General features: G+C 44.3%; 1 protein-coding gene across 1 annotated transcript in view; it reads left to right on the top strand.

The window, feature by feature from the left end:
* The window catches only part of GUCY1A2 (guanylate cyclase 1 soluble subunit alpha 2), a 370,353-nt gene that overhangs the window by 126,365 nt on the left and 216,159 nt on the right, over window positions 1–27,829 (top strand). The window contains exon 4 of the mRNA XM_069759124.1: window positions 20,390–21,114. Within this exon, the coding sequence (XP_069615225.1) occupies window positions 20,390–21,114 (725 nt within the window). The remainder of the gene's footprint in view (window positions 1–20,389; window positions 21,115–27,829) is intronic.

Genomic DNA, 27,829 nt, shown 5'->3' with positions numbered 1-27,829 from the left:
AGGAGAGAGGACCCTGCACATAAGAGCGGACACTCTACAGGAGAGAGGACCCTGCACATAAGAGCTGACACTATACAGGAGAGAGGACCCTGCACATAAGAGATGACACACTACAGGAGAAAGGACCCTGCACATAAGAGCTGACACTGTACAGGAGAGAGGACCCTGCACATAAGAGCTGACACTGTACAGGAGAGAGGACCCTGCACATAAGAGCTGACACTGTACAGGAGAGAGGACCCTGCACATAAGAGCTGACACTCTACAGCAGAGAGGACCCTGCACATAAGAGCTGACACTCTACAGGAGAGAGGACCCTGCACATAAGAGCTGACACACTACAGGAGAAAGGACCCTGTATATAAGAGCTGACACTCTACAGGAGAGAGGACCCTGCACATAAGAGCTGACACTCTACAGGAGAGAGGACCCTGCACATAAGAGCTGACACTGTACAGGAGAGAGGACCCTGCACATAAGAGCTGACACTGTACAGGAGAGAGGACCCTGCACATAAGAGCTGACACTATACAGGAGAGAGGACCCTGCACATAAGAACTGACACACTACAGGAGAAAGGACCCTGCATATAAGAGCTGACACTCTACAGGAGAGAGGACCCTGCACATAAGAGCTGACACTCTACAGGAGAGAGGACCCTGCACATAAGAGCTGACACTACAGGAGAAAGGACCCTGCACATAAGAGCTGACACTATACAGGAGAGAGGACCCTGCACATAAGAGCTGACACTGTACAGGAGAGAGGACCCTGCACATAAGAGCTGACACTCTACAGGAGAGAGGATCCTGCACATAAGAGCTGACACTACAGGAGAGAGGATCCTGCACATAAGAGCTGACACTACAGCAGAGAGGACCCTGCACATAAGAGCTGACACTACAGGAGAGAGGATCCTGCACATAAGAGCTGACACTACAGGAGAGAGGATTCTGCACATAAGAGCTGACACTTTACAGGAGAGAGATAATGCATTGTACATAAGAGCTGACGCTCTACAAGAGAGAAGACCCTGCACATAACAGCTGACACTCTATAGGAGAGAGGTCCCTGTATATCATAGATTCTTAGAATGTTAGAGTTGGAAGGGACCTCCAGGGTAACCAGGTCCACAATGTGGTGCCCAGAACTGGACACAGTATTCCAGATGAGGCCTGACCAAGGAGGAGTAGAGGGAGATAATTATTCACGCAATGTAATCTCTATATTTCTCCTAATGTATCTTAGAGCTGTGTTTGACTTTTTGTGCTGCTGCATCACACTGTTGACTCATGTGTAGTCTGTGATCTTTTAGTATAGCCACGTCTTTTTTTACACGTGCTGTTGCGTAGTTCTATTCCTCCCATTCTGTAGATGTAATTTTCATTTTTCTTGCCCAAGTGTAAAATCTTGCATTTCTCCCTGTTAAATAGAGATGAGAGAACCTTTTAAGGTTTAGTTTGGTTTGGGTTCGCTGAGCGGACCTCCATTCGCCGAACAGTTCAACGTATGTACCTGAACTCCATTAAATTTAATGGGAGGCAAAATCAAACGCATAGACAATACCTTAAGGGGCTTCCCAAACAGCTAAAATTAGGGGCAGACACCAGGAATAGTGGCATCAATTGACCCACAGTAGAAATTTGCATTTGGCACAGCAGCAGTCAGCAATGGGCAATACATGACGTATCAGGCCCAGCTTGGAATTGAAGTTTTAATGAGGACCTGGTGGTTAAGGGAGCGGTGTAAGCCTTCTTAGCTGGGAGACTCAAGCAACGCCTGCAATTTTTTTTTTTATTCCTGCGACACTCAGATGGCACAAAAAACATCATGCAGGTAGTTAACTGAAAGTAAGTGCAGGCCTGCCTGTCTGGGAGACTTACTTACACTGCCAACCCACCAGATGGAGAGTGAACTTGGAGTCTGCACATTTCAAAAAATAATTGTCACACAGCACTAAAGTGGCATCAATTTCCACAGAGTAGAAACAGTATAATAGCCCTCTGACTCACCTTATACTACAGGCAGCCCACCAGATGGAAACCCAACTTGGAGTCTCCACATTTCAAGCAATTGTTTGTAACGTCAGCAGCAGTAGCAACAGCAGGCACAGAAGACACCACAAAGATGGCACAGAATGCAATTGTTGGAATCTGTTTAGTTTGTGACTATCCACCATTTTCTTGTGGAGTTCTGGCTGCTGTTTTTTTCCTCTGGTGATGGGTTTGTCTTGGGCCAGGTGTTTGTATCACTCTTTATTAACCAGCACCTGCCTCCCAGTCCTTGCTGGACAACAGTGTTAATATGCTTGAGCTCTAGCTTGGTGCTTTGCTTTGTCTTCTGTGTGTGTTATTTGTGCAGTGCTGGTGCCTCTGGTTCTGCTAACATTAGTTTCTGTTTTCTATTGGTTTATGCAGCCTTCTCTGTGTTTTCTATTAGGAGGTGACCCGTTTTTGTACCCAGTCCTTAGTTCTTTTAGGGAACCCCTTCCCCTTATCCATAGGTCTTCGCTTGAGATTATCCTATGATCGTCAGTGGGTCTATTCGCAAGGAATAGGTTGCCCACTCCATCGTAGGATTTCAGCCTAGTCGTCATAGTGCAGGGTCAGTTTTCCCCCTTCTGCCTTAGTCCTGTGTTGCAGATCCGTAACAGCAATAATACAAGATCAATACATAATACTAAAACCGACACCATCGCCTAGTCTGCCCAATCTGCAACTAGGGTGCAAAAGTTATCTGAGATCCATGACTTGTTCATTTTAATGAAAGTTAGGTCTACACTTTGAGGGGACAGCTGGATACACTTATCCATCGGGACACCACCAGCAGCGCTGAAGACACGTTCTGAGAGAATGCTGGCTGCCGGACATGACAAAACCTCCAAGGCGTGACAGGCGAGCTCAGGCCACTCTTCCATTTTTGAAGACCAAAATGTAAAGGTACCTTCACACTAAGCGACGCTGCAGCGATACCGACAACGATGTCGATCGCTGCAGCGTCGCTGTTTGGTCGCTGGAGAGCTGTCACACAGACAGCTCTCCAGCGACCAACGATGCCGGTAACCAGGGTAAACATCGGGTTACTAAGCGCAGGGCCGCGCTTAGTAACCCGATGTTTACCATGGTTACCATCGTAAAAGTAAAAAAAACAAACACTACATACTTACCTTCCGCTGTCTGTCCCCGGCGCTCTGCTTTCCTGCACTGACTGTGAGCACAGCAACCGGAAAGCAGAGCGGTGACGTCACCGCTCTGCTTTCCGGCTGGTCGGCGCTCACAGCCAGTGCAGGAGGAGTGCAGAGAAGCAGAGCGCCGGGGACAGACAGCTGAAGGTAAGTATGTAGTGTTTGTTTTTTTTACTTTTACGCTGGTAACCAGGGTAAACATCGGGTTACTAAGCGCGGCCATGCGCTTAGTAACCCGATGTTTACCCTGGTTACCAGTGAAGACATCGCTGAATCGGCGTCACACACGCCGATTCAGCGATGTCTGCAGGGAGTCCAGCGACGAAATAAAGTTCTGGACTTTCTGTAGCGACCAACGACATCACAGCAGGATCCAGATCGCTGCTGCGTGTCAAACACAACGATATCGCTAGCCAGGACGCTGCAATGTCACGGATCGCTAGCGATATCGTTGTGAAGTTGTTTAGTGTGAAGGTACCTTAAATGTTCCAAAACCCCTCTGATGGCATTGATATTGAGATCCAGATACTCCTGCACCATCCTCTCCAGTCATTCACAACATTACATGAACATCCAATCTTCTTCTCACAACAAAGTTGAGTGCTGGGTTTTGTTATTATTTTATTCACAACATGACAGACTTGTACTCTATTCTGCTGGTGCACGGGCTGGTCTAAAAAATGTGTTAAACAACTCGCAGAAATTGCTTATGCTACTGACACTGCTAATGCTGCTGTTAATGTTTTGGCGATAATGCCTTGATGTTCCCGGAGTTGGACTTCTACAACTGGGATGCACACTGTGTGCCTCACTGCTGTCTTGAGGAAGACCACTCGTAAGATTGTCTACAAGCGTATTTCGATTTTCCAGCATGCGCACATCCCTTTCCGGGGGGAATCATCTGGCTAAATTTACTCTTGTATCCTGGATCGAACAGATTTTCAACCCAGTAGTAAGCCCTATTTCTTACCCTTTTGGCATCGTGTTGAAGATAGTGCAGCAAGATGGCGCTCATGTGTCAGGCGCTTCCATGAGGTCCAAGTCCATGCTGTGTTGGTGACAGTGTAACACTCAAGTTTGCTTCCTCCATCCCCTCCCGTCAACCACGGAAAACAGAGAGCGTATCGTTATCCTCTTCATCTGCTGACTGTTGCACTTCCATCACCTCATCCTCCTCAATTTGTTCCTCGGCTCCTGCATCTTCACTAACAGTGTGTCTGGTACCATGAGCTCCCCTTAATCGCTGTAAGTCACCCTCCCATGGCAACCGCCTGTACGACGACAGTCCGGAAATTTGAGATATTGTTATCCCTTCTGCATTCTCCTCTGCTTCCAACTCTTCCTCTGGGACCATCACCTCTTCACGCGGACTATTCAAAGTGTGCTCCAGCATGTAGATGACCGGAATAGTGATGCTGATGATGGCATTGTCAGCGCTGACCATCTTAGTAGCCATTTCAAAACTGTAAAGAAGGGCGCAGAGGTCCTTAATCTGTGCCCACTCTGCAAGCGTGATTTGCACCGCGTCCGAACTGCATTAGCCAAGGCCAAGCCAAAATGACATAATGCACCAGGGCTCATCGCTGCTGCCACAGCTGCTGCAACATGTGCAGAGTGGAATTCCACCGTGTCAGAACATCACTGATCAAACGGTTAACTGGTAGGCCGAAACACCTTATTCAAGTCAATGACCTGTGGGCTGCGATTGGCGGAAGGGAGTATACAGCGACCGTGCTTTCTGCAGCAGCGCATCCAGGCCGGGATTGTGATGGAGAAATTGCTGCACCACCATGTTGAGGATGCAAGGCACGTGTATGAGGTTGCCATGGTATAGGGCCGCCACCAGGTTTGCACTGTTATCGCACATGGCCTTCTCTGGTTGTTGTTCTGCACTGTTGAATCACATATTAATAATTGTGGTTTTATTCAACGTGTTTCAGAGTACAAAAGACTCCTTCATCAGGAAATACCACAACAAATATTTTTGTGGTATTTCCTGATGAAGGAGTCTTTTGTACTCAAACGCGTTGAATAAAACCACAATTATTGGATTTTCAGTGATTCAGCAGCGCAGAACAACAACCACATTTTTCTCCCATTTCTGATATCTAAATTTCGGTCTCATTGGACCCATGGATCTGCTGCAGCAAATCTTCATAATGCCTTGTTTGAGCTACGTCTGGTGAGTGCAATCATATTGTATTTACTCCAATCCACACAGTTTTAAGCATGACCTAAAAACGCATTTCTTCAGACTGGCCTACCATCTCAATGCTTTAACCTAACTATCCCTGTGTTGCCCATTCAAAATTTTTACCACAACCAGGTTCCTCGCATCATGTTCTCACATGCTTTATGCATTTAATAGCCCTGTGTGTCTGTACTGCTACATACTTAGGCTGATTACCGGTTCATGCAGCATTACATGAACACCCTATTCTTACACTATGGCTGGTCCGAATGCAGCGCCCCAGAGACCTGGTCGTTGCAGTATGGCACTCTGCCGCTAAGGAGAGTGGCGGTACGTCAGATGGCACTAAGGAGTTCTCCTGACCAGGTATCACCAGAACACATTACATTTCACACTCCGGCCACTAGGGGGAGAAAAAGGCTTTATTTATTGGGCCACTCCTCACACTGGTAAAACTAGAGGCTGGGGAGGAAGTTAGTCAGAAGCTGACTGGGTTGGAACCAGGCAACATCCCGTGGCAGGGAGTGTTACAGGGAGAAGGCACAGGGGGGTCCCTGTCAGGCGTGGGAACCTGGAAGGTGCCTAGCGAACAGAACAGAGCATAACGGAACCGCGCCTGCACACCCTGCCGCGGTATCCAGGAGAGAGACACGAAGGGAAGGATATTGTGGAACAGTGTAAACGAGATCAAGCACAAAGGAGAGCCAGTAAGAGTCGTGCCGAGAGAGAGAGGCAACATCTTACTGAGGCGTGTAGTCGGTGGCCGGATCACCGTAGGAGCAACTGACTTCAGGCCTTACTTCAAATTCCGCCGGACAGTCAATTATAGGTTGGCTGTCTACCTTACTACACCTACGAAGACATAGGGGGCAACGCGTGGAGAGGGGCATCTCTAGGGTCCCGGAAGAGCGCCGAGCCTTCCCGTCAAACGGGTGGCGTCCTAGCCATAATATACCTGGGGGACGTTAGAAACTAGCAACATCTGGAACCAAAGAACGAGAGAGAGAGAGAGCTGTAGAGAACGAACGAACGAGAACAGCAGTTGTGAGGACTATTCCGAATGCTCAGCAGTGTAGGACTACAACACACAGGCGCTATTGGTAGGCAACGATTTCCATCTGTGAAGGAAACTCTGGATGTGCCCATTGGACCGGCCAGTCTCTGATAGCCCGGTTAAACGTGCTTTGGATTGAGGATCTTGAAGTCTTCAGTAAAGAGGTAAAGAGACTGCAACCCTGTGTCCTCGTTATTGCCTGCACCTCACACCATCACCATCCACCTTACTGGGAAGCCCTGGGGACATACTTCGCCTGTGGGAAGGTATACCATCCAGCTGCCATTCCATCACCCCAGCGGACCCCACAGCAGCGTCGGTCATCCTGACCGAACACCACAGGTGGCGTCACGAACCCCTGACAGACTCTATCACCACCTTCATTGGACGCCCCTTAGCAGGGTCGCGGACTGGGTCTAGCCACCGTGACAGCCTCAGAACCGAACCAGAGAGGCCCGGTACCTTGAACCCGTGGCCCTGTGTCTGGGGGCGATCCACGAACAACTAAAGCAATTGTTACTATCCACCTTTTGTGTCTCTCCTTAGATTGTAAGCTTGCGAGCAGGGCCCTCATTCCTCTTGGTATCTGTTTTGATCTATGTGCTTATAGTTATGCTGTAATGTCTATTGCATGTACAAGTCCCCTCTAAAATATAAAGTGCTGCAAAATATGTCGACGCTAAAGAAATACAATTATTATTATTATTGGCCATTTATATCCCTGATAAGACCCTATTTTTGCGCTGTTTCCTCCTACAGCTTTCACTGCGACTTCCAAAGCATATTAATTTAAACACTGACTTATTGTGGTGAGCCGTGGCTGTGCAATATGGAGGTGGGGGAGATTCTATCTGCACTATTGGAATGCGGGTCTAATTAAAAGAGAGGTTGAGGGTGCGGTTGGAGGCCCTAGAGAAGATGGAGGAGGCAGAAGCAGTGGAGGAACTGTTAGATACAGAGGTTTGTCAAGCAAGTCTTGGGGATTCAAAGACTTGTGAAGCAGCCCCTTGACCGCCTGCCACCACAGCCACAAGAGTCACCCAGTGCCCAGTCAGTGAGGTGTAATGGTAGTGGTGAGTCACCACTTATCCAGGTGTCAGTGGTGAAATACACCCTGGCAGACACAGATTTTTTTCAGGGAATTGGTGATGTTGTCAGTGACATGCTGGGGTAGCGCAGGCACAGCTTTCTTTGAGAAATAGTGGCACCTGGAAATGGGGGACTGCGACGGCCATCAGCTTTTGGAAACTATATGTATCCACCAGGGGGAGAGGTGTCATTTCCATGGCCAACAGATTGGAGATGGTGGAGTTTAAGCTCTTAGCTTTCCATATGTAGGAGGAAACATTATTTTACATGACCACAACTGCGGGACCGAGAGCTCGCTGCTGTGCTGAAAGAGGGGGGAGTACGGAGAACAGGACAAACTGCTAGACTGTGATTGAGGTGCAGGCGGAGTTGTTATGGAAGATTGAGAAAAATGTGTTGTGCTAGGTGACACAAAAGTAGCAGTCCTGCCTACTTACGTAACAGCTGACCGTCTCACTCACGCCGACTTTGGTGGGTAAACAATTGTAGTTTCTGCATCTGTAGACCTGTGTGTCAACACTTGAATTGGTGATGGAGGAGGAAGAAGCAGTAGATGAGGTTGATGGGATGGCCAGTAGTTGGCAAGGCCTGCTAGTCCGCATTTTAGTGCAGTGAGGTTTCCACACTAAGGTATATTGATCGAGCAGGTGTCGGTTCATGCATGTAGTTGTCGAATTATTGCAATTTTTGCCTCTGCTGAGTTTTTATTTGCAAAGTTGACAGATAACGTGTATTAGGTCATCCTTTGCCGTCTCAAAAAATGCCCAGGCCAAGCAACCCTTGCTGCCCCTGCAAACTGCACACTTGTGATCGGTGCTGGCCGCAGGCAGAGTTGGGGCTGAGGATGTCTTTCTTGTCGTGGTTGCGTCACTTCATGTCTGTGTTGGAAGCTGCAGAGTAACCTCCTCATCTTCCCCCTCCTCCACCTTCTCTGCTCACAGTCACAGTCCCGCCGGAGTGTGCAGGTAAGCTTGGTCGCAGCATGTCTCGGCACTTCTGCGCTGGATGCGGAGCGAGCTGCACACCCTGCTGCACTCTCCCTGATGGCGGGAAACTCAACTCCTATTCGCACAGTTTCTCCTCACCGCCTGGCTTAGCCATGCCCCTTCGCCCTGGGTAATGGGATGCAACCTCAGCAGTTCCGGACCCGGCATGATGTAGGCACCCACCGCACAGTCTTCCTCCTTACAACAGGACCATGGAATCAATCGTGCTATATAAATAAATATGAAGGAAGAAGAAATGGGTAGATAGTATTATAAGTACTGACTAGTGATGAGCGAGTATACTCGTTGCTTGGGTTTTCCAGAGCATGCATGCTCGGGTGGTCTCCGAGTATTTATGACTGCTCGGAGATTTAGTTTTCCTTGCCACAGCTAGATGATTTACATCTACTAGACAGCTTGATTACATGTGGGGATTCCCTAGCAACCAGGCAACCTTCACATGTACTCAGGCTGGCTAGTAGCTGTAAATCATTCAGCTGCGGTGATGAAAACTAAATCTCCGAGCAGTCATAAATACTCGGAGACCACCCGAGCGTGCTCGGGAAAACCCGAGCAACAAGTATACTCGCTCATCACTGGTACTGACCCTTGCTATGCATCTCCCCTTTTCCTTTCTCACGTAAAAAATACAAGTTAACAACCACATACAGACAAGCAATTGTGTGTCAGATGGTAGGCGGCCACACTGGATAACGTGTCGGGCGCCTGTCCCCTCCAACAATAGGTTGTGCATCTTTACAATATCATAACCAAAGATGACTAAGCAAGGAAAGTATCGCTTTGTAGAAGGTGACGCTAGAGAAAGATGGTATTTACGCTAAATGATGCGCTCCATTAAAACCCTATAAAATTAAAATAGTGCGAAAATCACTTATGTTTTAATCTCTGTTGCCTTTATGTGCGAATGAAAGGAGAAGAAAGCACAAAGCGTAAAATGCAGACTCTCGCTCCCCATGACCTTCAACATCAATACACAGGACAATTACATTCTCAAGTAAGAGAGAAAACACCGAGCCTGAGCTCATAGAAAAGGTGTTTTTTGCCCCCTACCCCGCTACATATTGTACTTAGAGTCGAATATTGATTTAATGGGGCAAGGATGATTGTGGAAACCATCTGAAAATATCAGTCATGATTGAATTGCTTTTTGTCCAATTTGCCAGCAGGTGATAATCTGTTCGAAACAGGTTCTCTGTTCAAATGTCTGGAAGCCATTCTAAACAAGCAGTTTAAGGCACTTCAAAGTGAACGGATCCGGAGAGACGCGCTGATGCTATCATATGGCCGTCTGAATATGCATATTGTAGAAAGCAATGGCAAGACTTTGATTCCTTCCCCTGAGGAATTAAATATTTAAACTGCTGGATAGAAATTAAACAAATTGAGGAGAAATGGATGTGGCACCATTATTTTTGATAAAAGTGTTATTTCTGTGTTTTAGTCAAAGGTCTAAGCATTTAACTCCTTGGTACAGTGAAACATTACGGGAGGAAATCCTAGGAAAAGACGTTGTACTGTTACATTGAGTTGAGACGTCTATCCTCTGCGTTGATTGTGTGACGGTGGGTCAGGGACCATTCTTTTATAAATGTCATGTCCCATTACTCGAGGATTATATTTTCTGTCTTATTGCTGTTATGGCTTGTCCATGCTATATCCTTGTAGTCAGCTGATCCCCTCTCCTGTGTCTAGTCTTATTCTTTTCTTGTATTAATTATCTTCAATGGTCAAGACAACGGTCAGTGATTGTTGTCTTCCACAAACGGCTTATTTGGCAAGGGGAGAAGACTTTTTACCTGAATTCCTATCCCTGCACTTTAAGCTCATGCCCAACAAACAGCTCATTTTTCAGGGAGAGAGTAGCAGCCCTCTCTGCTTGGATAATTGCAGTATTTCATGGCTACCCTTGAAATGAAATACAGATGTGTCCTTCCCTACTTTTTTCTTTGCTAGACATAGGCTTAGATAACGTGCAAAACAGCTAGATGTGAAAACAGAGCAGGAGTTTCCGATATCCTATCTGGAGATGCTTGTTCTATGTGTGACTTTATGTTGTGAATTACAGCCTTCGAGGGTTTTTATTTTTTTTACTGTGAGAAATTGAACTTTTTGAAGGGGTATTCTAATGTTATAAAATTGGTATAGTTAGTTAGACTGCATGAAAATAAGCAACTTTGCAATTGACTTTCTTTTTCTATCGGTTGTTATTCTCCTTCAGCGAGAGCTTTTATCTTACATAGTGTACAGCATGTATCCAGAGCCTGGTCAAATGTGCTCAGTAGTTACATTTCAGGAGAGGAGTTAAAAGTTAACATTCCAATTTCAGTCAGCTCTCTACCTCTCTCTTGCCCATCAATTTATATATAGCAGTTAGCCTCCCTCTCAGCTTCTGACCATGGTGCTATTACCACTTCTATGGAATCACAAACCCCTGATTTCCACCATCTGCTCCAACAGGCCACGCCAAAGCATGAAGAGTCTGTCTCTCTCCATCTCTATGATGAGGAACATTAAATGAAAAAAATGAGATTACTTATTATGGTTGATGGAATGTGAGGAAGCAAACACATTTTTTTGTATCCTAAAGGACAAAAGTCTTTATCATCAAAAATCGTCTGATGTATGTGTTCTAAGAGCCGTTTCTCTTACTTATCGTATTTGAAATGTAGTGACATTTGCTTGTTTTTTTATTGTTTAAATACCAGTTTTATTTTTCCATTATTTTCCATTTCACTGACAAAACAAAGATAAGTATAAACTCATTATGAAAAAACTAAATAAAAAATTAAAGCTACAGTACAGACCAAAAGTTTGGACACATCTTCTCATTTAAAGATTTTTCTGTATTTTCATGACTATGAAAATTGTACATTCACACTGAAGGCATCAAAACTATGAATTAACACATGTGGAATTATATACCTAACAAAAAAGTGTAAAACAACTGAAAATATGTCTTATATTCTAGGTTCTTCAAAGTAGCCACCTTTTGCTTTGATGACTGCTTTGCACACTCTTGACATTCTCTTGATGAGCTTCAAGAGGTAGTCACCGGGAATGGTTTTCACTTTACAGGTGTGCCCTGTCAGGTTTAATAAGTGAGATTTCGTACATTATAAATGGGGTTGGGACCATCAGTTGTGTTGAGCAGAAGTCTGGTGGATACACAGCTGATAGTCCTGCTGAACAGACTGTTAGAATTTGCATTATGGCAAGAAAAAAAACAGCTAAGTAAAGAAAAACGAGTGGCCATCATTACTTTAAGAAATGAGGGTCAGTCAGTCTGAAAAATTGGGAAAACTTTGAAAGTGTCCTCAAGTGCAGTGGCAAAAACCATCAAGCGCTACAAAGATGAGGACGGCCCCAGGAAAGGAAGACCAAGAGTCATCTCTGCTTCTGAGGATAAGTTTATCCGAGTCATCGGCCTCAGAAATCGCAGGTTAACAGCAGCTCAGATTAGAGACCAGGTCAATGCCACGCAGAGTTCTAGCAGCAGACACATCTCTACAACAACTGTTAAGAGGAGACTTTGTGTAGCAGGCCTTCATGGTAAAATAGCTGCTAGGAAACCACTGCTAAGGACAGGCAACAAGCAGAAGAGACTTGTTTGGGCTAAAGAACACAATGAATGGACATTAGACCAGTGGAAATCTCTGCTTTGTTCTGATGAGTCCAAATTTGAGATATTTGGTTCCAACCACCGTGTCTTTGTGCGACGCAGAAAAGGTGAACGGATGGACTCTACATGCCTGGTTCCCACCGTGAAGCATGGAGGAGGAGGTGTGATGGTGTGGGGGGCTTTGCTGGTGACACTGTTGGGGATTTATTCAAAATTGAAGGCATACTGAACCAGCAGGGCTACCACTGCATCTTGCAGCGGCATGCTATTCCTTCCGGTTTGCGTTTAGTTGGACCATCATTTATTTTTCAACAGATCAATGACCCCAAACACATTTCCAGTCTGTGTATGGGCTATCTGACCAAGAAGGAGAGTGATGGGGTGGTACGCCAGATGACCTGGCCTCCACAGTCACCAGACCTGAACCCAATCGTGATGGTTTGGGGTGAGCCGGACTGCAGAGTGAAGGCAAAAGGGCCAACAAGTGGTAAGCATCTCTGGGAACTCCTTCAAGATTGTTGGAAGACCATTCCCGGTGACTACCTCTTGAAGCTCATCAAGAGAATGCAAAGAGTGTGCAAAGCAGTCATCAAAGCAAAATGTGGCTACTTTGAAGAACCCAGAATATAAGACATAATTTCAGTTGTTTCACACTTTTTTGTTAAGTCTATAATTCCACATGTGTTAATTCATAGTTTTGATGCCTTCAGTGTGAATTTACAATTTTCATAGTCATGAAAATACAGAAAACTCTTTAAATGAGGTGTGTCCAAACTTTTGGTCTGTACTGTATATAAAAGTTTACATTGCACAGTGATTATTGTATTATCAGCCCTTATGACATATAAAAATTATATGTACATAGCGTACAGAAGAATTCTAAAAGTAAACATGTTAAAGTACATTAAGTGTCTGAAGAACCACAAACATTTTTATGAGTCTAAAAGTTAGTTCAAAATGATCAGATGAATATGCATTACTGTGCAGGGGAGGAGTCAAAGAGCACAGGAAAAGATGCATTACTAAGCATGGGAGGAGTCAAAGAGCACAGGTAAAGATGCATTACTAAGCAGGGGAGGAGTCAAAGAGCACAGGAAAAGGTGCATTACTATGCAGGGGAGGAGTCAAAGAGCACAGGAAAAGGTGCATTACTAAGCAGGAGAGTTGTCAAATAGCACAGGGAAATATGCATTAGTATTCAGGGGAGGAGTCAAAGACAACAGAAAAAGAAGTATTACTAAGCAAGGGAGGAGTCAAAGAGCATAATTACTAAGCAAGGGAGAGACCAAATAGCACATGAGAGAGTCCCAAATATGCATACATTTATTCAACGATATAATGGAAGTGAGATGTACAATACTAAGGTTATGTGCACACGTTCAGGATTTTTAGCTTTTTTTTAGCGTTTTTTTTTGCCATTTTCCACTGAAAAAAAATGCTAAGAAAAAGCTTACATAAGCATCCCATAATTTTTAATGCATTCCACATGTTTTGTGCACATGCTGCGTTTTTTCTCACAGCGGAATCTCATTCTGGAAAAAAATTCAGCATGTTCATTCTTTGTGCTGAATCATGGGGATTCTGCACACATAGGAATGCATTGATCCGCCTACTTCCTGCATGGGGCTATGCCCACCATGTGGGAAGTAAGCGGATCATGTGTGGTTGGTACCCGCCGTGGAGGAGAGGAGACTCTCCTCCAGGCCCTGGGAACCATATACCTGTTAAAAAAAAGAACTAAAATAAAAAATTGTGATATTCTCTCCTTCCGGCGGCCCCCGCAGCCTTCCCGCTCCTCACGTTCCCAGTGATGCATTTCGACAATGACCTGTGATGACGTAGCGGTTTTGCAAGACCACTGCATCATCTGAGGTCATTGCCGCGAGGCATTACTGGGAACGGGAGCATAGCAAGGAGCGGGAAGGCTGCCGTGGACGCCGGAAGGTGAGAATATCACGGTTTTTTATATTTTTTTACCATTAGTCTTTTTACTATTGATGCTACCTAGGCAGCGTCAATAGCAAAAAGTTGTTCACACTTTTCAAACACTATGTTTGACAAGTGTGACCAACCTGTTAATCCGTTTTCCAAGCGATGCTACAGATTGCTTGGAAAATGCTAGCATTATGCAAGCTAATTACGCTTGCAAAATGCTAGTGTTTAGCGGGAATATGCATGCCAATTCTGCATGCGTATTTCCCGTGGCAGGGAGTTGCAGAATTGTCGTGGAAATTTCCGCGGCAATTCTGCAACGTGTGCACATAGCCTAAAGGAGAAAATCCCAGAAAACAATTTGCCTGTTGGAGATACAGTAGTTTAGTCAAACAATTGTAGTAAATAAACAACATCATTGCGTCACTATCCTGTCGGTGGTACATTCTTCACAGGTCCTTGTCATCATGTGATGTCAATGGTGATGTCTTGTATATATTATGACCATTAGGTGGATTATAATGAGGGCAATCAGGGCCACTGCCCGGGGTTTCAATTGTCCTGGGGGCTCATGGCCAGATCGCCTTCATTATAATATTTAGCCTACCACCATAGACAACGATTTTCACCACCAGGGAGGGTTCCTGTTGCTCTTCTGCTGACAAGAGAGAGACTGCTCTATGATTCAGCTGAGCAATGTCGTAATCACGCGGCTGCGTCATTTACCGTGTACGTGCGTGCCACCAAGAAGAGGAAGGAAGTAGAGCTGCAGGGCATCAACAGGAGAGGTGAGTTATTCTTTTTTTTTTCTTTAAAGTGAATGAATTGGTATAGGGAATGGTGAGAGAACAGTATGTTATAATAAACTGAGATGGCGGATGGGTGAGAGCACAGCATTAACGATGAGCGAATATACTCGTTACTTGAGATTTCTCGAGCACGCTCGGGGGTCCTCCGAGTATTATCTAGTGCTCGGAGATTTAGTTTTCATCGCCGCAGCTGAATGATTTACATCTATTAGCCAGCATAAGTACATGTGGGGGTTGCCTGGTTGCTAGGGAATCCCCACATGTAATCAAGCTGGCTAACAGATGTAAATTATTCAGCTGCGATGATGAAAACTATATCTCTGAGCACTAAAAAATACTCAGAGGACACACGAGCGTGCTCGGGAAATCTCGAGTAACGAGTATATTCGCTCATCACAACACAGCATGTTATAATGAATTATGATGGGGGATGGGTGAGAGCACAGTATGTTATGAATTGGGTTGGTGGATGGATGATATGGATATGGATGACGATATTACATTATAATGATTTGGGGGTGGGGGTGTAAAAGAGGACATTGCACCGCACCCCACCCCATACCCCATTGCATACTAAATTGGGGTATGTAATTATAATGAATTTTGGGTATGCAATTATAATATATTGGGTATGTAATTTTAATTTTGGGATATATAATTAGAATGAATTGGGGAGAGGCCATGTAGTCATTATGAATTAGGAGACCAGGAGGAGCACAGGGGCTAATTCATTTATATTTTTATTAAGCGGGAAAAGTTAGTAATTATAGTTAGTGGGGTAACAGGCGGCTCAGGGTATTCGAGGGGCGATATGTGTCACTGCACATAATGGTGTCAGTGATGTGAAGCCAGAGTATTTTCCTCCAGCACATTACGTGTTGTGAGGGTTAAAATAAAGTTGCATACATGGGCTGATTTTATGTGGTCATATTTAGAGTGGGTGGGAAGATGTCCACCATATCTCCACCTGCAGAGACCTCGGCATGGGCATGTGCTAACAGGACCTGTGTGATGTCACAGTCATGTGAGCAGTCACATGGTCTGGGTGTAAATGGTTGCACTTGAGAGGCAGCCTGTGTGTTGTTTTTGGAGAGGAAAAACTCAGAACGGTGACTCCAGGTGGAGCTGAAGACATATGGTGGTCTGAGAGGGTGAATCCCTCAGACAGGTGGACTTTGCTATACGTTATCTTTTTGTTTCGCCATTATGCAAGAGAGGCTCTGTTCACTTTGCTGAAACCTGCTATGGTTTATGCTGTTCCACAATAAACCAGCAGGTGATTTACAACAAGAAGCGTTAAGGTGTCTACCTTGGGAAGCAGCTCATATAAAATGAGGAACATATATGTGTGACGTTTTTATTTTCAGTGGCGGCAAACTTTGCAGTGACCACAATACGGCTTTAGGATGTCAACAAGAAGGCTTGACAAGATGGAGAAGAAACAAAGCAAATGGCTGTAATCAGACAAGACGTCAGCAGTAAGCTACTGGCTGCAAATATTTATTCTGTCAGCACTGTTCAAAGGTTTAGACAGGTGATCAGTGGCACTAAACGACCACTGATCGATAAACCGTGATCTTTGTTCTCGGTAGTGCAAGTCCTGTCTACAGAGGATCTCTTGTGCTGCACAAAAAATTATTTCACTTGTTGAACAAGGGTTTTGCTCATTCATCTGATGATCAGCAGCCTGTTCACACTGAAAGAATGTATCCTAAGACATGCTTCTTTCAGAGTAAATGTAGCTTTATTTGCAGAGAGATGATTGGAGTAATGCTTTTGCTTGCAAAATGAAGTCCATTATTATGTAAAGCGCCATCCCTTAGTATATACGGTCTTCTTTTGTTATGTTCAGCGCCATAAAGTGGGTACGGAAAATATTCAGACCCCTTTAAATTTTTCACTCTTTGTTTCATTGCAGCCATTTGGTAAATTCAAAAAAGTTCATTTTTTCTCATTAATGTACACTCTGTACCTCATCTTGTCTGAAAAAAATAGAAATGTAGAAATGTTTGCAAATTTATTAAAAAAGAAAAACTGAAATATCACATGGTCATAAGTATTCAGACCCTTTGCTCAGTATTGAGCAGAAGCACAATTTTGAGCTAGTATATCCATGAGTCTTCTTGGGAATGATGCAAAAAGTTTTTTACAACTGGATTTGGGGATTCTCTGCCATTCTTCATTGCAGATCCTCTCCAGTTCCATCAGGATGGATGGTGAACGTTGGTGGACAGCCATTTTTATGTCTCTCCAGAGATGCTCAATTGGGTTTAGGTCAGGGCTCTGGCTGGGCCAGTCAAGAATGGTCACAGAGTTGTTCTGAAGCCACTCCTTTGTTATTTTAGCTGTGTGCTTAGGGTCATAGTCTTGTTGGAAGGTCCAGAGGTTTTCATCTAGCATACCTCTGTACTTGGCCGCATTTATTTTTCCTTCAATGACAACCAGTCGTTCTGTCCCTGCAGCTGAAAAACAACCCCATAGCATGATGCTGCCACCACCATGTTTCACTGTTGGGATTGTATTGGGCAGGTGATTAGCAGTGCCTGGTTTTCTCCACACACACTGCTTAGAATTATCACCAAAAAGGTCTATCTTCATCTCATCAGACCAGAGAATCTTATTTCTCATAGTCTGGGAGTCCTTCATGTGTTTTTTTAGCAAACTCTCTGCAGGCTTTCATATGTCTTGCACTGAGGAGAAGCTTCCATTGGGCCACTCTGCCATAAAGTTTAAACCGACAACCAAGGAGAAAGAGATATCCCAAATAATAATATAGGCTTCAAGTAGATAAACAAACTTAAACCAAAAAAGCTACTTGAGAAAAATATTCTAAACATAGTTCACATTAAAAAGATAAATGTTTTATTGTAATTAGACACTAGAGAAAGACCTAAAACACAAATTCTATTAAAATTGAGGGAAGTACACAACTAGTACCAGAAAAATAGAGAAGCAATTCACAAGTAAGATCAGTCAATATCAACCATATTGGATTCCATAAACAATAATCCTAGCCTTGCTTCTTTAATTTGCACAATAGATCAACAGTAAGTGCATGAGCAACCAAGAGGAAAAAAAAGGGGAAGCATAATAAATACCATTAATTCATCCCAAGAGTAAATTACCAGTTGTAAAGGAAGTTAATAAATATATTAGGGCAAACCCCTACAAGTATCTCAAAAAGTGCAAAGTGCATAGTGCATTCTATAATATTAACTGGTGCTCATGCTGGGCGCGCTGTTGCCTCAACCCCACACTCCAACGCGCGTTTGACATGTTGCTTCGTCTGACTGGTCTGCAGTGATAGTTGACTTTGTGGAACTTTCTCCCATTTCCCTACTGCATCTCTGGAGCTCAGCCACAGTGATCTTGGGGTTCTTCTTTACCTATCTCACCAAGACTCTTCTCCCACGACTGATCAGTTTTGCTGGACGGCCAGGTGTAGGAAGACTTCTGGTGGTCCCAAACTTCTTCCACTTAAGGATTATGGAGGCCACTGTGCTCTTAGGAACCTTGAATGCTGCAGAAATTCTTTTGTAACCTTGGCCAGATCTGTGATTCTCATTGGTCTGACATGCACTGTGAGCTCTGAGGTCTTATATAGCCAGGTGTGCGCCTTTCCAAATCAAGTTATATCAGTTTAATTAAACACAGCTGGACTTTATTGAAGGAGTAGAACCATCTCAAGAGGATCACAAGGAAATGGACAGCATGTGACTTAAATATGAGTGTCTGAGCAAAGAGTCTGAATACTTATGACATTGACCATGTGAATATTTCAGTTTTTTTTTCTTTTTATAAATATGCAAACATTTCTACATTTCTATTTTTTTTCAGTCAAGATGAGGTGTAGAGTGTACATTCCTCAGGATAAAACCTTACAAGTCTCCTTTGGGACAATACAGATCAGAGGATAAGAGCCCTGGCAGCACAGCCGGCTGGCTGATGCTATTGTTGGCTGTAGCTGGTGCTGGCTGTAGCTGGTGCAGGCTGTAGCTGGTGCTTTCTCTAGCTGGTACAGGCTCTAGCTATTGCTGTCTCTAGCTGTTTCTGGCTCTTGCTGGTGCTGACCCTAGCTATTGCTGGCTCCAGCTGGTGTTGACTCTAACCGATATTGGCTCTAGCTAGTACTGGCTCTTGCTGGTGCTGACCCTAGCTATTGCTGGCTCCAGCTGGTGTTGACTCTAACTGATATTGGCTTTAGCTAGTACTGGCTCTTGTTGGTGCTGACCCTAGCTATTGCTGGCTCCAGCTGGTGTTGACTCTAACCGATATTGTCTCTAGCTAGTACTGGCTCTTGTTGGTGCTGACCCTAGCTATTGCTGGCTCCAGCTGGTGTTGACTCTAACTGATATTGGCTCTAGCTAGTACTGGCTCTTGTTGGTGCTGACCCTAGCTATTGCTGGCTCCAGCTGGTGTTGACTCTAACCGATATTGGCTCTAGCTAGTACTGGCTCTTGCTGGTGCTGACCCTAGCTATTGCTGGCTCCAGCTGGTGTTGACTCTAACCGATATTTGCTCTAGCTAGTACTGGCTTTTGCTGGTGCTGACCCTAGCTATTGCTGGCTCCAGCTGGTGTTGACTCTAACCGATATTGGCTCTAGCTAGTACTGGCTCTTGCTGGTGCTGACCCTAGCTATTGCTGGCTCCAGCTGGTGTTGACTCTAACTGATATTGGCTCTAGCTAGTACTGGCTCTTGTTGGTGCTGACCCTAGCTATTGCTGGCTCCAGCTGGTGTTGACTCTAACCGATATTGTCTCTAGCTAGTACTGGCTCTTGTTGGTGCTGACCCTAGCTATTGCTGGCTCCAGCTGGTGTTGACTCTAACTGATATTGGCTCTAGCTAGTACTGGCTCTTGTTGGTGCTGACCCTAGCTATTGCTGGCTCCAGCTGGTGTTGACTCTAACCGATATTGGCTCTAGCTAGTACTGGCTCTTGCTGGTGCTGACCCTAGCTATTGCTGGCTCCAGCTGGTGTTGACTCTAACCGATATTTGCTCTAGCTAGTACTGGCTTTTGCTGGTGCTGACCCTAGCTATTGCTGGCTCCAGCTGGTGTTGACTCTAACTGATACTGGCTCTAGCTAGTACTGGCTCTAGCTGCACATGTGATACTGTACTAATGCATCATGACATTGATAGCAGAGCGTTAAGAAAAGAAATGCATGATGAAATTTGAAATTCAAGATGGAGGCTGAAGGGAAGATAACAGAGGATTGTAGTACAAAGAAGTAAGCAAACAATATATTTTGGAGAATTGCAAATATATTCATCAGGGAATAAAAAAACATCAGGGATATAAAAAAAAACCTCCAAGTGATTCTTTAAGTTGTTATGTTAAGCATACATATTTTGCCTGGTTTTGTTTAATATTCCATGTTATTTCCTAAAATCAGATTAAACAGTTACATGAGCTTTTAACATTGTAACAACAATTCGCCATTATATCTAATATCAAATATTTAGAAATCCTAATAATATGGTCTATATATCTTTTATTACAGGGCTGAAGTTTGAAGAGTTGCAAGAAAGATTTGGTGAGGAGTTCTTTAGCCTTTGCTTTGAGGAGAACGAGAGAGTTCTCAGAGCAGTCGGAGGAACACTACTTGACTTCTTCAATGGTTTTGATGCTTTGTTGGAGCATATTAGGACTTCAATTGGAAGACAGGTGACTGTTGAATCCCCCTCTTTCCTATGCAAAGAGCTTGCCGATGGGACCCTCATCCTCAGTTGCTTCCATCTCCATCTTATTGTAGGGTTTGCCATGATTGGTATGATAAAAGCAGCGGGAAAGAAGATCTACCACCTCAAAGTTGACGTTGAACAAGTCAATAATGTCAATGAAAAGCTGATTCCGGAAATTATAAGTCCGGGTAACTGTAAAACTCTTATCTTTAAAATTAAGGAATGTGATAATGCAAACATCACAAAATTACCTCCAGCAAGATCGTCCCAAATTCCTTCCGACTTGAGGATAAGTATCAGCACATTCTGTAGAGCTTTTCCCTTCCATCTGATGTTTGACCCTAACATGGTGATACTTCAACTTGGAGAAGGATTGAGAAAACTTATTAAATGTGAAGTCCATAAAACCATGACATTTCATGATAGTTTTGAAATTGTTTCCCCGAAAATCATCTGCACATTTGAGCAAGTCCTGTTGAGACTGTCCACCCCTTTTGTAATACGGAACGTTCTAGATGTGTCTGGACTCGAGAATGAGGAAAAGGTAAAGTTCTTCAGATGTTTCATTGTCTAATTCATGGCATGTCCAACTGTTCTCATGAGTTAAAAGTGTTTACCTTTTTTTCTGTGTTTTTGTTTCTATTGGCTTTAACCCCTTAGCGACCGCCGATACGCCTTTTAACGGCGGCCGCTAAGGGTACTTAAACCACAGCGCCGTTAATTAACGGCGCTGTGGAAAAAGTCCATAGCGCCCCCCAGAGGCCGATTTTCTCCGGGGTCTCGGCTGCCGAGGGTAGCCGAGACCCCAGAGAACATGATTCGGGGGGTTTTTAACCCACCCCGCATTTGCGATCGCCGGTAATTAACCGTTTACCGGCGATCGCAAAAAAAAAAAAAAAAAAAAAAAAAAGCGATCTCTTTTTAATTTCTCTGTCCTCCGATGTGATCGCACATCGGAGGACAGAGAAAAGGGGTCCCAGGTGGCCCCCCAATACTCACCTAGCTCCCCCGATGCTCCTCGTGTCTCCCGGTGGGCGCCGCCATCTTCAAAATGGCGGGCGCATGCGCAGTGCGCCCGCCGGCCGGCACCGGAAGAATCTTTGGGGTCTCGGCTGCCGGGGGTAGCCGAGACCCCAAAGAGCACGATCGGGGTCGGTATTACCGACCCCTGTTTTGCGATCGCCGGTAATTAACTGTTTACCGGCGACCGCAAAAAAAAAAAAAAAAAGTAAAGTGTAATTCTCTGTCCTCTGATGTGATCGCACATCAGAGGACAGAGAAATAGGGGGATTCGGGGACCCTAGCATACTCACCTAGGTCCCTGGATCCTCTTGCTGCTCCTCCTGGCCGCCGGCAGCAGAACATGGCGGACGCATGCCCAGTGCGCCCGCCATCTGTCTCCATCTGCCGGCCGGCAGGAGAACAGCAGTTGGGGCTAAAATTAGGGGTAGGGTTAGGGTTAGGGGTAGGGATAGGGGTAGGGTTAGGGTTAGGGGTAGGGTTAGGTTAGGGTTAGGGTAGGGTTAGGGGTAGGGTTAGGGGTAGGGTTAGGGTTAGGGTTAGGTTAGGGTTAGGGGTAGGGTTAGGGGTAGGGTTAGGTTAGGGGTAGGGGTAGGGTTAGGGTTAGGGTTAGGGGTAGGGTTAGGGTTAGGGGTAGGGTTAGGGGTAGGGTTAGGTTAGGGTTAGGTTAGGGGTAGGGTTAGGGGTAGGGTTAGGGGTAGGGTTAGGGTTTCACGTTTTCACGTTGTGAAAATTGTGCACAACGTGGGCAGCAGCTGTAGTTTTTCAACACATCCGCTGCCCAATCTATGTCCTGGGGAGTAGGGGGCGGAGTTACGGCCACGCATGTGCGGTCAGAAATGGCGGATGCGACGTACAAAAAAACGTTTCATTGAACGTTTTTTTGTGCCGACGCTCCGCCAAAACACAACTGATCCAGTGCACGACGGACGCGACGTGTGGCCATCCGTCACGATCCATCGGCAATACAAGTCTATGGGCAAAAAACGCATCCTGCGGGCACATTTGCAGGATCCGTTTCTTGTCCAAAATGACGGATTGCGACGGAATGCCAAACGACGCAAGTGTGAAAGTAGCCCTAGGGTTAGGGTTAGGGTTGGGGCTAAAGTTAGGGCTAGGGTTGGGGCTAAAGTTAGGGTTAGAGTTGGGATTAGGGTTAGGGTTTGGATTAGGGTTCGTATTAGGGTTGGCATTAGGGTTACGCTTGGGATTAGGGTTAGGTTTGGGATTAGGGTTAAGGTTAGGGTTGTGATTAGGGGTGTATTGGGATTAGGGTTAGGTTTGAGGTTAGGGTTGAGATTAGGATTAGGGGTGTGTTGGATTTAGGGTTTTGATTAGGGTTATGGTTAGGGTTGACATTAGGGTTGTTTTGGGGTAAGGGTTGTGATTATGGTTAGGGTTAGTGATTAGGATTATGGATGAGGTTGGGATTAGGGTTAGGGGTGTGTTGGGGTTAGGGTTGGAGCTAGAATTGGGGGGTTTCCACTGTTTAGGTACATCAGGGGGTCTCCAAACACGACAGCCAATTTTGCGCTCAAAAAGTCAAATGGTGCTCCCTCCCTTCTGAGCTCTGCCGTGCGCCCAAACAGTGGGTTACCCCCACATATGGGGCATCAGCGTACTCGGGATAAATTGGACAACAACTTCTGGGGTCCAATTTCTCTTGTTACCCTTGTGAAAATAAAAACTTGGGGGCTACAAAATCTTTTTTGTGAAAAAAAAAATATTTTTTATTTTCACGACTCTGCATTCTAAACTTTTGTGAAGCACTTGGGCATTCAAAGTTCTCACCACACATCTAGATAAGTTCCTTGGGGGGTCTAGTTTCCAAAATGGGGTCACTTGTGGGGGGTTACTACAGTTTAGGTACATCAGGGGCTCTGCAATTGCAACATAATGCCCACAGACCATTCTATCAAAGTCTGCATTCCAAAAAGGCGCTCCTTCCCTTCCGAGCTCTGCCGTGCGCCGAAACAGTGGTTTACCGCCACATATGGCGCATCAGCGTACTCGGGATAAATTGGACAACAACTATTGCAGTCCAATTTCTCCTGTTACCCTTGTGAAAATAAAAACTTGGGGGCTACAATATCTTTTTTGTGGAAAAAAAAATATTTTTTATTTTCACGACTCTGCATTCTAAACTTCTGTGAAGCACTTGGGCATTCAAAGTTCTCACCACACATCTAGATAAGTTCCTTGGGGGGTCTAGTTTCCAAAATAGGGTCACTTGTGGAGGGTTTCTACTGGTTAGGTACATCAGGGGCTCTGCAAACGCAACATAATACCCGCAGACCATTCTATCAAAGTCTGCATTCCAAAACGGCGCTCCTTCCTTCCGAGCTCTGCCGTGCGCCCAAACAGTGGTTTACCCCCACATATGGGGTACCAGCATACTCAGAACAAATTGGACAACAACTTTTGGGGTCCAGTTTTATCTTGTTACCCTTGTGAAAATAAAAATTTGGTGGCTAAAAATCTTTTTTGTGGAAAAAAAAAATATTTTTTATTTTCACGGCTCTGCATTATAAACTTCTGTGAAGCACTTGGGCATTCAAGGTTCTCACCACACATCTAGATAAGTTCCATGGGGGGTCTAGTTTCCAAAATGGGGTCACTTGTGGGGGATTTCTACTGTTTAGGCACATCAGGGGCTCTCCAAACGCGACATGGCGTCCGATCTCAATTCCAGCCAATTCTACATTGAAAAAGTAAAACGGCACTCTTTCTCTTCCAAGCTCTGCGGTGCGCCCAAACAGTGGTTTACCCCCACATATTGGGTATCGACGTACTCAGGAGAAATTGCACAACAACTTTTGTGGTCTAATTTCTCCTGTTACCCTTGTGAAAATAAAAATTTGTGGGCAAAAAGATAATTTTTGTAGAAAAAATGCAATTTTTTTTTTTCACGGCTCTACGTTATAAACTTCTGTGAAGCACATGGGGGTTCAAAGTGCTCGCCACACATCTAGATAAGTTCCTTAAGGGGTCTAGTTTCCAAAATGGTGTCACTTGTGGGGGGTTTCCACTGTTTAGGCACATCAGGGGCTCTCCAAACGCGACATGGCGTCCAATCTCAATTCCAGCCAATTCTACATTGAAAAAGTAAAACGGCACTCCTTCTCTTCCAAGCTCTGCGGTGCGCCCTAACAGTTGTTTACCCCCACATATTGGGTATCAGCGTACTCAGGAGAAATTGCACAACAACTTTTGTGGTCTAATTTCTCCTGTTACCCTTGTGAAAATAAGAATTTGTGGGCAAAAAGATCATTTTTGTGTAAACAAAAGCGATTTTTTATTTTCACGGCTCTACGTTATAAACTTCTGTGAAGCACTTGGGGGTTCAAAGTGCTCACCACACATCTAGATAAGTTTCTTAAGGGGTCTAGTTTCCAAAATGGTGTCACTTGTGGGGAGTTTCCACTGTTTAGGTACATCAGGGGCTCTCTAAATGTGACATGGTGTCCGATCTCAATTCTAGCCAATTCTGCATTGAAAAAGTCAAACGGCGCTCCTTCACTTCTAAGTTCTGCGGTGCGCCCTAACAGTGGTTTACCCCCACATATTGGGTATTGGCGTATTCAGGAGAAATTGCATAACAAAATTTATGGTTACATTTCTGTTTTTACACTTGTGAAAATAAAAAAAATGGTTCTGAATTAAGATGTTTGCAAAAAAAAGTTCATGTTCATGTTCAAGTTCATGTTCATTTTTTCCTTCCACATTGTTTCAGTTCCTGTGAAGCACGTAAAGGGTTAATAAACTTCTTGAATGTGGTTTTGAGAACCTTGAGGGGTGTAGTTTTTAGAATGGTGTCACACTTCATTATTTTCTATCATATAGACCCCTCAAAATGACTTGAAATGTGATGTGGTCCCTAAAAAAAAATGGTGTTGTAAAAATGAGAAATTGCTGGTCAACTTTTAACCCTTATAACTCCCTAACAAAAAAAAATTTTGTTTCCAAAATTGTGCTGATGTAAAATAGACATGTGGGAAATGTTATTTATTAACTATTTTTTATGACATATCTCTCTGATTTAAGGGCATAAAAATACAAAGTTTGAAAATTGCAAAATTTTAAAAATTTTCGCCATATTTCCGTTTTTTTCATAAATAATCGCAAGTAATATCGAAGAAATGTTACCACTAACATGAAGTACAATATGTCACGAAAAAACAATCTCAGAATCAGCGGGATCCGTTGAAGCGTTCCAGAGTTATAACCTCATAAAGTGACAGTGGTCAGAATTGCAAAAATTGGCCTGGTCATTAAGTACCAAATTGGCTCTGTCACTAAGGGGTTAAAGATGTCTGCTCTCTGTTAATGAATTGGAAACAAACACGTTTACATCAACAGACACCCAGAGATCTAAAATTAAACATGAACCTATACTATTTGACAGGGGAGTAGCTATGGGTCAGCAGAGAAACAGTAGCACTTGGTGTTAAAGTGTCAAAATTCCCATCTGTTACCTGTACATAGTAGATGAAAAGCCACATTTATAGATTTTTGCCTCTGTCAGTTGGACATCTTCATGATTTTGCTTTGGGCGGTAATTCCGTACTTGCCAACTTTCGGAAATGGTTTTGCACGAAGTTTGTGAGTGAAAGCTTTTCATAACCACAATCCCTTTTTCATGCCACTTCCTTGCCAAAGTGTCTTACACTTTGAATGCACGTCTGGAAACGCAAACCCTCAGTCTGATCATGAGTGCATGTTTCAGGCACTGGAGATTCTGCCTCCTTCCAGGAGCACCCTGAACATTCCTGGGAAAGTATGCCAGTACGGGTGAATCAGTTTTAGACATTGATCAAATATACAAATGGAATTAATATCTCTTAAAACCAAGAAGAGAGGGTTGTGATATTGTGCAGGCGCTGTCATGAAGGAGGAGAGGTCGGTCCAAGGAACAAAAGGATTTATTAGACTACGCATTTCACGGACGGTCCGTCTCCTTGATCAGATATATAATACACAAGAAGTAATTTCTGCCAATGGGTCAAATTCTTTTCTACAAAAGATTCAAAGATAACCTGTTTTTTAGTTGGACTAGGAAATATGAGGAGACGCAAATATTTAACAGGCTGAACTTGAAAAGCTGGGGTCTGGAATTGACTTTTTCATACTCAGTCTAATAAATCCTTTTATACCGGCCTTCCGTCTTTCATGACAGCGCAATCCTCTCTTTTTGGTCTCAGTTCTTGGTTCCATCAGAAACGGGTGATCGGTGCAGCAGCCCGGGTGGAATTTCTTCAAGCTGTCACCAGTGTTGTGTCTGCAACAGCATAAACTTCCCAGGTGAGCAGATGCGAAACCCTGAGTGTGTGGTTTTTATTGAGATTGATTCACGCATGGAGCACTTTTTGTCCTTTCTTTTGTTGCATTAATATCTCTTAGGTAGGCTCACATTTCTTGGAATAGCATGAATCTTGTGGTTTGCATTCGAGATCAGTGGTTTTCACAATTGGGAGAAGAAGCAGAGAGAGCTGGGCCACACATGTGAAAACCTGTCCCCATCATGTGCTGCTTTATGAGAAACAGACGTGAGCTGAGATAAAGTTTGAGCAGCAGTGTCAGAGCAGTTTTTTAGAATGTAGACTAGAATATTTTATCACTTACTGAAAGCAAGCAGAGATCTTGCAAACCATTAAAAATTGAAATGGAACATATATGGAACAGATCCAGGGATCTCAAAAGGAAACAAAATAGGGTCAGAACTTGGGTGTGGAGATGCCAAAATTGCATACTTATGTGTCGATTCCATCACTCACTGTGTCTTGGACACAGTGAGTTACAGCTCAGCAACCCTACAGGATCAGGGTTGTGCTGAGTGGTCAGCATTATGAGTGACAGCTCAGCTGTCCAACCTGAGGCAGGGGCGTGCTGAGCTGTCAGTATTGTGATTGACAGACGAACCACTAATCAGTGCAGGAGTGTACTGTTTTTTTCGAGTTATCTCCCGTTCTGCGTGCTACGTGGTTATTTAGCTAGCTGTAACTGATTATTGCCAGTTGTAGCCCTAGCTTGGTGGTGTACAGTACAGACCAAAAGTTTGGACACACCTTTTCATTTAAAGATTTTTCTGTATTTTCATGACTATGAAAATTGTACATTCACACTGAAGGCATCAAAACTATGAATTAAAGGGAACCTGTCACCCCGTTTTTTCAGATTGAGATAAAAATACTGTTAAATAGGGCCTGCGCTGTGCGTTACAATAGTGTATGTAGTGTACC

Source organism: Ranitomeya imitator, chromosome 3, assembly GCF_032444005.1.
Source record: "Ranitomeya imitator isolate aRanImi1 chromosome 3, aRanImi1.pri, whole genome shotgun sequence".
NCBI classification, from domain to species: Eukaryota; Metazoa; Chordata; class Amphibia; order Anura; family Dendrobatidae; genus Ranitomeya; species Ranitomeya imitator.
The sequence above is the reverse complement of the archived record's forward strand: the minus strand, read 5'-3'. Positions and strand labels throughout refer to the sequence as shown.